General features: G+C 35.7%; 1 protein-coding gene and 1 pseudogene across 1 annotated transcript; one reads left to right on the top strand and one right to left on the bottom strand.

The window, feature by feature from the left end:
* Nucleotides 1-402: 402 nt before the first annotated feature.
* Nucleotides 403-4004, top strand: LOC121366438 (annotated as a pseudogene).
* Nucleotides 4005-6778: 2774 nt separating this feature from the next.
* Nucleotides 6779-8783, bottom strand: LOC121366439 (homeobox protein MSX-2-like). The gene is given in 3 exon segments (XM_041490890.1): nucleotides 6779-7175; nucleotides 7177-7354; nucleotides 8588-8783. Coding segments are annotated over 3 exon segments (771 nt in total).
* Between the last annotated feature and the right edge of the window lie 5173 nt (nucleotides 8784-13956).

The raw sequence follows: 13956 nt of genomic DNA, 5'->3' as shown, positions 1-13956 counted from the left end.
TCTAGAGAACATAAGTCTCCTAAATACACTCCATCATGTCTTACTCTTCAATCTACAGTTATTACCATGTAATGGAAGTGAGACATCTGGATTGTATAATAAGACTCCACCCCCAATAGTTTAATCCATAATATAATTTTCAATCATTATCACTTGTTTTTGTTGACCTCTTACTACTAGACAATGAACTAAATGAAACAAAGGGATATATGTCCTTGTGACACACCCACACATACTATCCTTTTCTATCCTATATATATGACTAACCAATAATAAACACACTATATATATCAAACGGTCTTTGTGTGATAATTTAATATTTTGAGAATTATAAACAGTTTGCAATATTCATTGATTAACTGTTAGACTATCATTAATTAAAAACGTAATGATGATCTAATTATGCCAACATACTCCGTTACCATAGTAACAAACAAAACACGAGAATGGTAAGTATGGTTTATCCAGGCAAAGTACGTTAGCTATTATTTCTCTCTACATTAAGTCTAACGCTCAGGAAAGTGTTAAGGTAGTCGTTAGGTGTCGCCCTCTGTCAAAAACTGAGGAAGATGCTGGTTATTCAAGGTAGATTAAATATTAAATTTTGCTCAAGGGATACTCTCTCTCTCTGAGTTGTAGTAGGATATAGCTCGTGGTACAGTCCTCTTACGTAATCCTAAAGCTCAGTTGACAGATCTCCGAGGTAATTCACATTTGATTGTGTTTATAACTGGAAGTGAGTTAGGTCATGTGATTCTAACATAACTATCATGTGACCCTACATATATACAGTTCAAAACAGTTAGACTTGTATGATGAGACAGTTCGTACAATTGTAAATGCAGTATTAGAAGGTTATAATGGTGAGAATCCACTGATAATTCTTTTACATATCAGTCTGTCCATTTAGGAACAATATTCGCATATGGACAGACAGTAGGTACCGGGCAAGAAATAAACATGGAGGACATCCGTAGTGACCGAGAATTGAGAGTGTGATACAAACTCATTTATCAGATATTCACCACATTAGGTCAGTCAGAAAATCAAAGTAAATAGCAATAGATTACTATTACTCATCTTCATATTTTATACAGCAATATTTAGTGAGAGCATCTCCTATCTGAAAATACCAGGTAAAGAGAGTTTAGTTAATGTTAGTGAATTGTCTCAGTAGGAGGAAATTCGAGATCTTCTATCAAAGATCAGAAGCAACATCTAGAATTGAAAGAGCGTCCAGATAATGGATATATGTGAAAGATTTGTCATCTTTGTAGCAAAAAGTGTTAAAGAAATTGAACATGTTATGAATATTGTTAATCAGAACAGAAGCAAGTAGGGTATGTTAACATTAGAGTTTATTGGAATGTTCACACTCTCTCTATCTCTTTCCAGTCGTACAGACATGAATGAAGCATTATTTCTCGTTACACATGCTATATTTATAGTGACAGTGAGTCATCTTCAGTATGTTATAAACTTCAGTAATATATGATTATCTCTTGTTCCTATTAGAAAGGTGACGATGGTGAGGATCATATTAGAGTTGGTAAACTCAACTTGGTTGATTTAGGCAGGTAGTGAAAGACAGACCAAAACTAAATCAACAGTAAGAGACCCCTCTAATTAAAGTTAATTAACAATAATAATGATAGGGGGAACGATTTAAGAAGCAACCAAAATCAATCTATCTCTTCAGCTCTGGGGAATGTGATATCAGCTCTTGTCAGTCTTATATCCATTATATTAAACACATTACATTTTCATTAATTTTTATTAGGTTGATAGTAAGAGCACTCATATTCCTTACAGAGACTCTAAGTTAACTCGTCTCTACAAGACTCACTTGGAGGCAATGCTAAAACAATTATGATAGCCAATGTGGTAAGGACTAGATAATTTATACTAGTAATACCAATAATTACAGGGGCAGCCTCTTACAATTACGATGAAACATTAACTACATTGAGGTAGGGTACTAACAAGAGATATCATATTTTTATTATTATTATAGATATGCTAACAGAGCTAAAAATATAAGAATAAACCTCGTATAAATGAAGACCCCAAAGATGCTGTGTGCGAGAATATCAAGAGGAGATTTTAATACGTTTGAAAGAAGCTTTAGAAAAAAGAAAAAAAGAAAGGTAGAGGAAAAAGAAAACGAAGAGAGTTAATGAAATGGGGAGAGGGTGAGACCCTTTAATTAAGGAGATAAATTGTTATAAGTTGTGATAGAGTGTGAGTGAAGAGGAAAGTGAGGGAGAAGATGAGGAAGAATGTGTGACAGATACATTACAAGAAAATGCAAGTCAAGTTAGAAAAAGATAAACAGTCTATACTTCAAAATACAGAAATATTGTCAGAAGTAATACACACATATACTACTATGTAAATCTGTTTATTACATTTTAATGGTTTCTTAGGAACGTGAAAGATTAGTTAGTGAATTAGAAAAAAAGGCTACTCAAATAAAAAAGGAACAAAAAAAACGAGATCAATTATCATCCAAAATTAAAAGCAATGGAGAGCAAATTATTGTCTGGTGGAGGTATAATGGACAGACAAAGTGAACAGAAGAAGGCATTAGAAAATCAACGTCAAGCCATGATTGAACAAAAGGTATGATATAATATATGTCAACTATATTAATATAGTTGGCTTCTCACTATGATCTTGGCTTCTGCTGAACCATTACTTGTTATAGTAATTAGTATGACCTTGTTGCTCTCTCTTGATGTTAGACATATGTCAAACCTCTCTCTCTCTCTCTCTCTCTCTCTCTCTCAGAAAACTGAACGTGAAATTCAACAGCAACTTGAAGCACAAGAGGAGGAAGAGTTGAAGTTCAGGGTAATTATCAGTCTCTTCAGAAGAGGCAACTGATAAAAGAAAAAAATTAAAGAAAGTATGTACAAGTTTATTAGCACAGTGTTATATGATATATCATTAGCTGCAACATAAATTACAAATTGTTCAAACTGAGGATATTGGAATATCGAGAAGAGCAAACAAGAATGAGAGAAGAATTATCACAGCAATTAGAAGATCTTGAGAAACAACTCAAATTACGTCAGTTGATTGTAGAAAACTTCATACTCATACAGAAAGTGAGAAGATTCAACAAAAGAGCTTATTATGAAGAAGGGCAATGGATGTTGACTCCCATTGAATATAACAGGTTCAATTATAATTCATTAATTACAGGGGTATTATATTTATAATACTTGTAGTAGCCAAGTTCCTCTTGCTCGCCCAATTTCTATAGATGATACCAATACGACCTCTGACCTCCTTAGCCAAGCTAGCAGCTGGCCAGTGGTGATGTCGATACTACATGGTACATCTTTGTATTCACTTATTAATATATGTGTGTTATAATTATTAATAGGCAGAGAATATTCTAAGATTAGATCTAGACATGCCTACCCGAACAACTTGTGATTATGAAGGACCCCCCCTTGTTGCTCCCACTATTCAAGCTGTTCTCAACAGAGCAGTACAGGAGGAAGATGAAGTGACATTGATGCAAGTAAAGAGCCACACACCCACACATCTAATTAACTCTTGTTTAGCCTGTTCACTGCATTAAGTAAGAGTCACATTTCAAGCAAACTAGAGAACAAAGGTAAGAAGTGTGTGTCTCCTTTAAATGTCTAATAATTAATACATAATTAGTAGGTATGTAGAGAGTAATTACTAGTGGTAATAGGTTGCTATTAATATGAACAAGAAGGTATGTAACTGTTGATATAATTTTCTAGATCAAAAAAACCCTACAACAGGTGTACAGGAGGAGTCCCTTAATCCTAGAGAGAATTTCCCAATAAAACGAGGGTTGGTTAGTAATACAAAATTGTCTAATCAAAAAGCAATAATTAAAATTATTTTATAATTATGAAAATAAAATGGACTTTAAGCAATTAATATCTTGCATAACAACTCATTATATCTTCTGCTTTGACTAAAAGAGCTCCATGTTTCTTTGTCTTCATCTTCAGTAGCGACACAACAATACTTTTGATATAAATAGAGTAATCCTTCCCTTAATAGGACTTATCCCAAACACCACTATATGTATTAGTGGATAATATAGAAGAGATATAGTCACAACTAAAGTGGCAGCTGTGCCTGGGGTCTCTCCATAATTAATTAGAGAATAAATATAGGTTCTCCCTGTACATTTGTACCATTGGCTATGAAATAGAAACCACTAAAAGCAGAATATGCACCAGAAAATGCTATGAGATAAACAAAATGGAGAAATTTTACAGGATAGCTGTAACAAAGATATCAACCAATGCTGCAATACCATTGTGAGATGAGTCATTAAATTGACACCACCAAAATAGTCATAGCCTCTATTATCATTAGGATCATAGATTACCACCCAAGACAATATAACAATAGCAATAACTACATCAATTCCCAGAAAATGTAAGAACCAATGAATTTTCTGATACCAAAAAGTTTATCTTCTTTTATACCACAACAACCAGTTGATAAAGACCGAGAACCAAATATGACTTCACGAGAAAACGATGTTGTTCTTTCTCTTTAAGCTGTTCCTTGTACTTCTTTGATAACAGCAAAACCCCAAAATAAGTTACTGTAACTGATATTGCACTCCAAATGAGATAGCTCACCCACACAAGGTAAGACCAATTAGTCATGAAAATGAAAAACAATGGGCCACCATTTTCAGGAGCTAGACCTGATAAAATAGTCCAAGCCAAAAATAAGAGAGCCAACACCCATCGATAGAGAACATATACCCACTGGAATTTATAGGAGTAAGGTAGCCACTATAAAGAGATCAACTATGATGTATTGAATCAAGTATAATATTACTCACTGGTGTAAATGAAAAGGCTTTCCAGCTTTTATGGCAAAAAACAAATTGGGAATAAGTGAAATTCCAGAGACAGCATTTACTACAAGACTTAAGACATTCAGCCATTGTAGCCCCTGGCTAGGTATGATAATGAGACTTATTAAGTGCCAAAAATCACACAAGAATGTAATTAGAAATGAACTGTTAAAACAGAGAGAGTAACTCAACAATGTATTATCAGTATCTAGTACTTATTATTTGACCATTTGTTATTTAAAAGGAAATAGTATTGTAGTAAAACCACTTAAAAGTATTTTTATTACATGTTACCATAGCAAACAAGAACACTTAATGAAATAGCTGTATGTGGAGGTGTGGTTTATATAGTGATGAGACATCCTCTGGTATGTACACCACCAATCTTGTTGTTGTTCAGCAATGCCACAAAGATATGTTAGCAATTTTCTTGACAGTTAATGATGTTCAATCTTTCACGCCACCATACTTTTTATCAAAAACTATGCACCGTCCAACAACATCTTGTTTACTAAGTGCTGTTATAATGTAAACTAATGTCCAGTGGTTTGTAGTACATGACTGACTTCACCCAAACACCCACCCCATATAAAAAATGGATGAGATAAAAACCACCACACTTGGTTGCTCAGGTTAATGCAAGATTAGGTGTGACCAATTCAAAGCTACTGTGGTCGAAGAGGAAGCTTTTGAGAGGAGAGAGAGCATAAAAACATTAATTGGCTGTAGCTAAAATTAGTCCTCAAATATTTGCAAATGTAATATCAGAAAGTGGTAATAATGTGGTCAGTACATATAATACTATTTGACTCTGAACCATGTGAGGTTTCTAATGAACAATTTCTTTGTTTGCCAAGTTTGTTTGCTGGTAAGTGTTTAGTCAATTTGCGAGCTCTTTGGGTCACTAATAAGCTATCTTGTTAGCATCCCAACACTCTCAACTTAAAGCAATCCTCCACATCTCCTACACTTTGTTTGACAGAACATAAAGGTTAAAACACGCTCTTAAAATGGTTTCTAATTTATTTATAATAGATGCTTCTCTATCAAGTAAATAGACTACTTAACAAGACAATGGACATTACACACCACCAACAAACAATATATCACATGTACTCATGAGGTGGTATTAGGATGTTATGGTAAGAGTGATACTCTATAACTGGGGCAAGTATTTGAGGTTGATATACTTCATCATTGGAACAACCATCCAACAACATGCAGGATTCCATATTGAGTGTAAGCCATACAATACAAAGCTATGAACATGGAGTATTTTATTTGGTATTTCAGTTCTTGGGGGCTTCTAAACTTAGTTTTTTGATTTCTCATAACAACACTGTCTTTGTAGTCAGAGAGTTAAGAATGATACTTCAAAGTAGCTGGATTTTCTTTGATGGTCAGTGGGGGAACAAAGACTCGATACATTGTTTTAAATCACTACTAGCACACTATGATAAACCAGTCGTACGTCGCTACATTCATAACCCACCAATAAACAAGGGCTTACCGCTACTCAACAAGGAGGATGGATAAATTATAGTGTGGAACATACTAATTGTATCCACTTATATTTGTTGAGTACAACTACTACACACTCATGCAACAACTTCCTTAATTGGTTAAAAAAAGTATGTTATACTTTAGGTCATATTTCTTATAGTAATAATGAGTAACAAATGTGGTTTCATTATGTCAAAAAAGACAACTTTTTTTTCTGGAATAAATAAGACTTTGTGTGAGGAATTATAGTACAATATGTAATAATAATGTGTATTAAATACTTGTGAATAATGATTGAACATTGATGATCTATTAATGGGGCTATTTAAAAAGTTCCTCTTGTCTATAAAATAATAAATTTGTATACATAGTTGTACAATAAAATGAGGAGAGTAATAACTTGTGTCAAGATATAGTTGTGTGTGGCATATGTCCTATTGTTCGATTTGGGTCCATCATTAAACCTAAGGTTGATGTAGCAACAGAGTGATGATGAGCTTCGTATTTCACAGGAGGCGGATGAAAGAGAACAGGCTGAGCTGTAGGATAATGTGGAGTATGTGGAACTGGAGGAGAAGCTATGAGAGGCCCCTGTTGAAACAGCCCAAGATTTGTTGATGACTGTAATGGCATTGAATGTGGAACAGCTGAACCCGGGATTAATGGATTATGTAGTAAGTCTGTGTGATAAGCATGAGCATATGAAAGAGGGATTCCTAAGCTACGAGCAGCTCTTTCAGCTTCAGCTTCTCTAAGTCTCTTTTCTTTAGCACGTCGATTCTGGAACCATATTTTAACTTGGTTTCAGTCAGTTAAGGTATTCAGCAAACTCTGCTCTCTCTGCAACTGAAAGATATCGTTGTTGTCGAAATTTTCTTTCAAGAGCAATCAATTGGGTACTAGTAAAGGGTGTGCGTGGTTTACGATCTTTTTTTTGTTTCTTGAGTCTGGCAGGTCCAGGAGAAGGAATTGTATTTGATCCTATTTGAAGAAAAGAGGAAGAGAGAGAAAACAGTTAAGTGTCATGCAATTAAATGGTTCCAATACCACAACATCACTAGGCTAAGCATATAATATAGTATACTATTGTACATAGAGGCATGGCATCTGTGAATGCATAACTGACTTTGGTCGAAAAAACAAACAGAATTGTAGTATTGACATATTTTGTCATATGAGTGGGAGAGAAAGGAGTATAAGGATTTAACTCAAAGGCAGGTGTTTTGAGTTATGGAGAGAGACAAGCCACATAAAGGGAATTATAACTTCTACAAAGGGTTTTCATTGATTTCATTGGAGCCATTGTAGTGCTTTAGAATCTTGCTATCATGGTTGTAAATAAAAGTACTTATATTTACTCCTGATCCTAAAACCACAGCTATGCACTTTCTTAGCTAGCAAACAGTCTTGATATGTTTTGCTGCTATCATAACAACATTGCTTATTCTACTGTGGGAGGTGGAATATGAACAGTTTGTTATGCACAGGTTGTTGTTGAAAGATTTTTGAACAAAATACCTATGTAGTGAGTGACCTGACACTTTAGAAAGAGGACTGATAAGTTTATTAATGATTTAAACTACAACATATCAATGTCACGGCCCATTAGTATATTTAACACCTGTTTTGTCGTGTATGTTCATCTATGAATCATATGTTATTCATCTAAAAGCCAATGTATCACAATTTCATGCACGAACAAATGTTTTACTCGATAAAATTAACATCACTTTGCATGAAATATTGGTTTCCAACAAGTACAAGACCACAGCTTTGTAACAAAGCCAGTCACGCAGATTCTGGCATTTACTCATGGTTGCTTGCTTTATTTTCAGAGCTAATCTTGTGGGAGGCTATTAAAAGACTAAGTATACTAACAGTTGTTGCCTTGTTTTCACAAAATTTTTGATGGATATTTGGAATTGATGCATTTGTAAGAAGTGGTTTCTTTCATTTAGTCAGACCATAAAGAGGAGGGTCTAGGCTAACCAGAGCTCAGTTCTTTAATGCATGACAAGACAAAACTACATTGAGATGTTTGTAACCTAATTAGTTATGCAAACTATAGTTGCAAAAGAAAGAGCTATAGCATACCTGGTGGCATTGGGAGTCCCTGCAGTCATGACAGGTGATGTTGGTTTTGGAAGATTGTCTGAAGATGGAATCACACTGGTACCAACAGTGGAGGAGGACAGTCTGTTGTAGGAAGTGTACGACAAGTTGGAGGATGACCAGAGACAGGCATCATAGATGCAGCTTGCATTGATGATGAATGGTTAATGTAGAGAGAACCAGTTGGATCTAGGAGCTCATTTTGATAGGGAGGAGGTGGAGGGCTCTGCACTGAGCAAGGACTAACACCAGGTCTTGCTGCTGAAGTCGAAGTTGAGGCTTGCACAGCATAAGGCATGTTATCTGCTGGATGAGAAGAGTATGGTATGTTGTATTAACTGAAGGGTAAGTTTCTGCTGCAGTTGGCGATTGGAGTGGAGGAGAACGAACAGTCATTGGAGTCTGGCTGTGTTGGAATAGCTGAGTGAACGGGAGTCTTTCCATTGTCGCTATCATAGCTGCTGTTGTTGGCTGCAAAATGGCTCAGACGAGTTCTTTTATCTCCAAATTTATCACCTAATTGCAGCAGGTTGTCGCAAGACAGACTTCTCTTAAAACTGAGACCAGTTACTGATTACTGCTGTCTTGTAGGCCTCTTTAATAGGGCGTGGTAGAACTGGTATACTGGTCTTTGTCGGTGTTAACTTCAAAAAGCAAACAAACACTATGTAATTATACAAACCAACCAATATACGTTGTGCAGCCATCCTCGAGCTAGTTATTCAGAACAGTCTAAAATATGAGTGGTATTTTAATTTATTATAAGAGGATGACTGAGTACAAAGGAACCCATTTGAGTCTGTTATGCATTTTTTTAGCATTCACCCCACACTATGTCGGACTCTTTCAAATGCTTTTATCGAGATAATTGGCATGTGTGAAAGATATTATTTCAAGCATGATCACTCTTTACAATACGCTACCAATGGTATATCATTGTAATGTACTTTTTGTAATTATGTCTGAATTAATTATAATATGCTATTATTATTACTTATCTTAAGTAACAATATAACCTCATATCATAGTTTAGACTGTCACATTATAACTAATTACTATTCATATGTAAAGTAGTATCATACGTCAAGAGGTGATAAAACCAGAGGTTAGATAGTCTTATACTAAATCAACATATTACCAATATGAAGCAACATTAGTTCCAATATTTGGTATTTAAGGACAATTCAATTATATACCTATTATATCACAATTAGTATAAATATCAATTAACTGTCACATCTAACAACTGATATTCTTTGAATTAAAAAATATCGTTACTTTGGAGAGATGCCAATAAAACTGTCCTTCGTAGGTCCAAGATTGTAACCATCAGTCAAAACTAGACGTCTGTAAATCTTGGCTAGTAAAACAAATTGTCGTATTATTGTGTTATTTTTCCTGTACCTTCCACTTACTTCTAATAACATTAATAATTACTATTAGTGGTGTCATATCTTTTTTACTACAAATTGGCACCAAAATAATGTATTATTAAAATTCCAGGAAATAATATAATCCTCTGTAATGTACATCGACAAAATTCCAGCTACTCAATGACAGCTGTGTGATTTAAGCTGTGGCTGAAAACATTATGTTGACCTCATATGGACTTCCTCTTATGTTGGCCAGACAGGGGGGACTACCTCACCATTTCAATTTGGCATTTAACACAATGATACATTATTGTTATTGTTGTTGTTATTATTATAAGACACTACAATAAAATAAAAACAGTAACAATCAAATATTATGATTAGTCAGATGTCTGGTATGGTAGCATAAATTGAATCATCCTGAGTTATAAAATTATCATAGCGAGGTGGGAGGGGTGGCTAGTCAAGGGCTTTTTTGTTGTGGTAGTACGATCTCTACATACTCTTCATCTGGTGACGATAACATATCCCGATCAACATATTGATGTACTGCCTTTTTGGTTGTATAAAGAATCTAAATCCACATACATACTGGTATAAGACTCTGGATTTGTAGATAGTGCAGGCAATTGTCGTGTCTCCATACGACCATTTACACCAGGTGTGTTATTGACTTGAGTAGTCAAGGAATTTGATGATGTTAGGCAGATCCGCTTTGACCTTGTTGTAATCCAGTTGTTTGTCACTTGCCTTTTCTTATTTTGTCCACCTTTCTTTGTAATTTTTCCTTTTTTGTAATCATTGTAATGGTATATCATGTTAACATAGTCTTCCTTTTTTCATTACTTATTTGATTGGTTGATGTGATGATTGTCATATTGACATAATCATCTTCTCTTTCATCCACCATTTGTATGGGGTGATGTGACCCGATAGTCATGTATTCTTCATCTGAATCATCTTGTAGTTGTAAGATCAGATTGTGGAGAGATAATTGACAAGTACCCCATTCGAATTACCTGATATTAAGTTGCTGGCAGGAGTATGTTCAGTATTAGGTGGATTTGGATTCGGAAGACGGCAAGTTCCTTGGCTTTAACAAATGAGGCTGAGATATTGTTAGGAATAACATAGATTTTCATAATCGTCATCATCGTGTCTAGAGGAACGTGGTGGAACATTGGTTTATCTGTGTCGATTGTATGGGTGGGAGGTGGAGGTCTTCTCCTTTTTTGCTGTTTAGTGGATGAGTCTCTAGTAGATTTGGTTGGGAGCCAGCTCTTTTTGTATAGGAGATTGATTAGCTAAGGAATGTAATGAACATTCTCATACGTGGTACAGGTGGAGTCTTAGCACAGAAAGCAGATTAGAGGAAGAAAGACTTTTTTCAACTTTGTGAGGTGGGACAGAGGGGGGGTGGAGCTTTCCTGACTGTTCCTACGGTTTTTGATAGAGCCATACGATTTGGTTTATCATTTGGTATATGAAAGTTGGACTAGTATCTGCTAACATATTTTGGCAATATTGGTATCATCTTGTCAATAGCTTTGTCATAATTTTGACTTAATTGAGGAGCAGTAGTAGTAAAAAATGTACTCCATACCTCATCAACTGAAGCTGACTGTCTATGCCTTTCCATTGTCTGTAGAAGAGATCACAGCAACCACACAAACGTTCTTGCTGAGTAGTAGAAATAGATAATAGTGCTGTACTATACGTTTTGGGAGAGGCATCCTTACATGTGAATTTAAATTATCCCAAATATTCAATTGAAAGGCTTTAATTTACTTAAATGGACATCATGTAAACTCCCTTACAATGTGTAAACACACCTATTAAGGATGACCTATCTTCAACCAATCCCTCAGTTGGACAAAAAAAGGTTTTAGGAGCAAAATGCTAATGTTACCTTTGTTTTCAAACATCATTAATACATTGGTCTATAATTTAATCACACAAAAAAAAAGTAATTAAAAGTTAGTAATAAATATCGATTGTTCATCATCAGTGCATATTTGAATTGGTTCATACAAACCTCCTGCTGCTGTCTCTTCAGGAGGAGGGGTGGAGGAAGACGAGGAGCTGATGTTTTTATGTTTGGGAGTGGTTTTCATTCTCACTTCATCAAAAGTAGCAATTTTTTGCTAATAGTTCCTGATGAACTTGTGTAAGCTTGTGGAGGGAGTTTTGGCAATGAAGGTGTTGGGTTGTTTTCGGAGGCAATTCTGGGATGGTTTTTTTTTTTGGAGGGAGTTTTGGCAATGAGGGTGTGGTTTTTGTTTTTCGGAGGCAATGGCATTTCTGGGATGGTTATTTTTGGAGGAAGTTTGTGGGAGTACCTGTGCTGCATCTTCAAACTTTTTAGCTTCTCTAAAAAATTTCCATTGGTTCATCAGTGTCTTAATTTGTGATGACAATCTTTTGTAATCTATAGGTCTGGAGCCATCACAGTATATTCTCCTCCTCGTCTTCTTCTTCTTCTTCTCCTCATCTTCTTCTTCTTCTTCGTCTTTCCTCATCTTCTTCTTCTTCTTCCTCTTTTTTGATCATTTCTTTTTGTACCAAATTAGCCATTGCAGTATAAAATTATCTTCCTCTTTTTCGTCCTTCATCTTCTTCATTTAATTCTATCACTGGAGAATTCATAATTGAGAATACACTCTGATGTTTTAAATTATATTCTGTTTTTCTCTCATTGCATATTCTAACTCACAGTAGGTATTGTCTGTAGAAGACAAGGGAATTGACTTTGGAGGAAAGAGGGGATGTCAGAAGGAATCACTGGGAGCTGGTTTAGGAGCTGGAGGTTTTTGTTGGAGGAGGAGCAGGAGGTTTTTTTTTGGGATGGTAAAGTTGACATTGATGGTGGTGATGGTGTGGGAGACTAATAGTGGATTGAACGAGGGAGGAAGGAGGTGGACAAGCCTCTGGTTATAGACAAGTTGACCCACAACAGGTGCTGTTCATAAATGTCTTCCTCTTCTTCTGACATATCATGAACCATTTTTGACTTGGAGGACTTTGGGATAGTTGAGATACTGGACGAGAAAAGGAATGGACTTGGAATGATGGGAATTGTGAGGAGGAGAAGGTGGATACAATGGAATTGGAGGAGGAGGGAGGTGGATACGATTGAATTGGATGAGGAGGAGGGAGGGTGGATAGTGGAGATAATACTGTGGTAACCCAGGAGCATCATACAAATCATTTTCTTCAGTTGATAAGTAATGAAAAAGTTAGGTGGCGTCGGGTGCTTTTTCTGACTGGTTTCCTTGACATGGCTGCACTTGCCTTGGCAATGGTGGTAGAGGAGCAGTTTCTAACTGGTCGGTAATGTGGTTTGGGTTCCTTGTGGTTGTCAAGTTATCCTCCCAGGTATTTTTGAAGTGATGACTACTTGCTCCTCGAGGCAGTGTCCCATGTTTGACCAGGAGAAAGCGTCAATGATGGAGCAGTCCTAGACCCTGTGGTAAGGGACTGGTCTGACAGGTCCCAGTAGTCCACAAATAGAATCGACCGTTTTTTCATAGCTGCAATGTCATCCTGGATTCCTTGGTGATGATTAGAAAGGGACACCAGTGACCCTCTTGGCAGTGTCCAAGTTTCTGGCTAAGAGATATTGGTGCAGGCCAGTTTTTTTTAGACCTAGTTCTTTTTGTGTTGTTAGGCAACAAAACTCTTGAAGAGTTATACTCTGATGATACTGGGACTGATGTGCTTTATTGACAACAAGTCCTTCTTCATAATTTTTTTCAAAAATTCAAGACATAATTTGCACTATAAATACTGTCTTCTCTCTCTGAAAACTGGTGAACTCTCTTTGGAATGATGTTCTCTCCACAGTATGATTGCTCAACTCTAGCAATGTTTTCTTTCTTCTTGACAACGTGCGGTTCCACAGTGAGGTTTGATTTGTGAGCACAAGCTGAATGTTAACAAGTTATAAACGTTGTTGCTGAAATGACAATATAACCAACAAGCTTGGTTGTTTTTTTTGAAAATAGCATCAACAAGTGGTCCATTGTAAACTCATGAGATTTAAGTAAACTCTTACTGAGCGAAATTATTAATCTGTATTTTAAAAAATAAATAAGATTG

The sequence above is a fragment of the Gigantopelta aegis genome, unplaced genomic scaffold, assembly GCF_016097555.1.
Source record: "Gigantopelta aegis isolate Gae_Host unplaced genomic scaffold, Gae_host_genome ctg5708_pilon_pilon, whole genome shotgun sequence".
NCBI lineage: Eukaryota > Metazoa > Mollusca > Gastropoda > Neomphalida > Peltospiridae > Gigantopelta > Gigantopelta aegis.
This window is presented reverse-complemented; position numbering and strand designations above follow the sequence as displayed.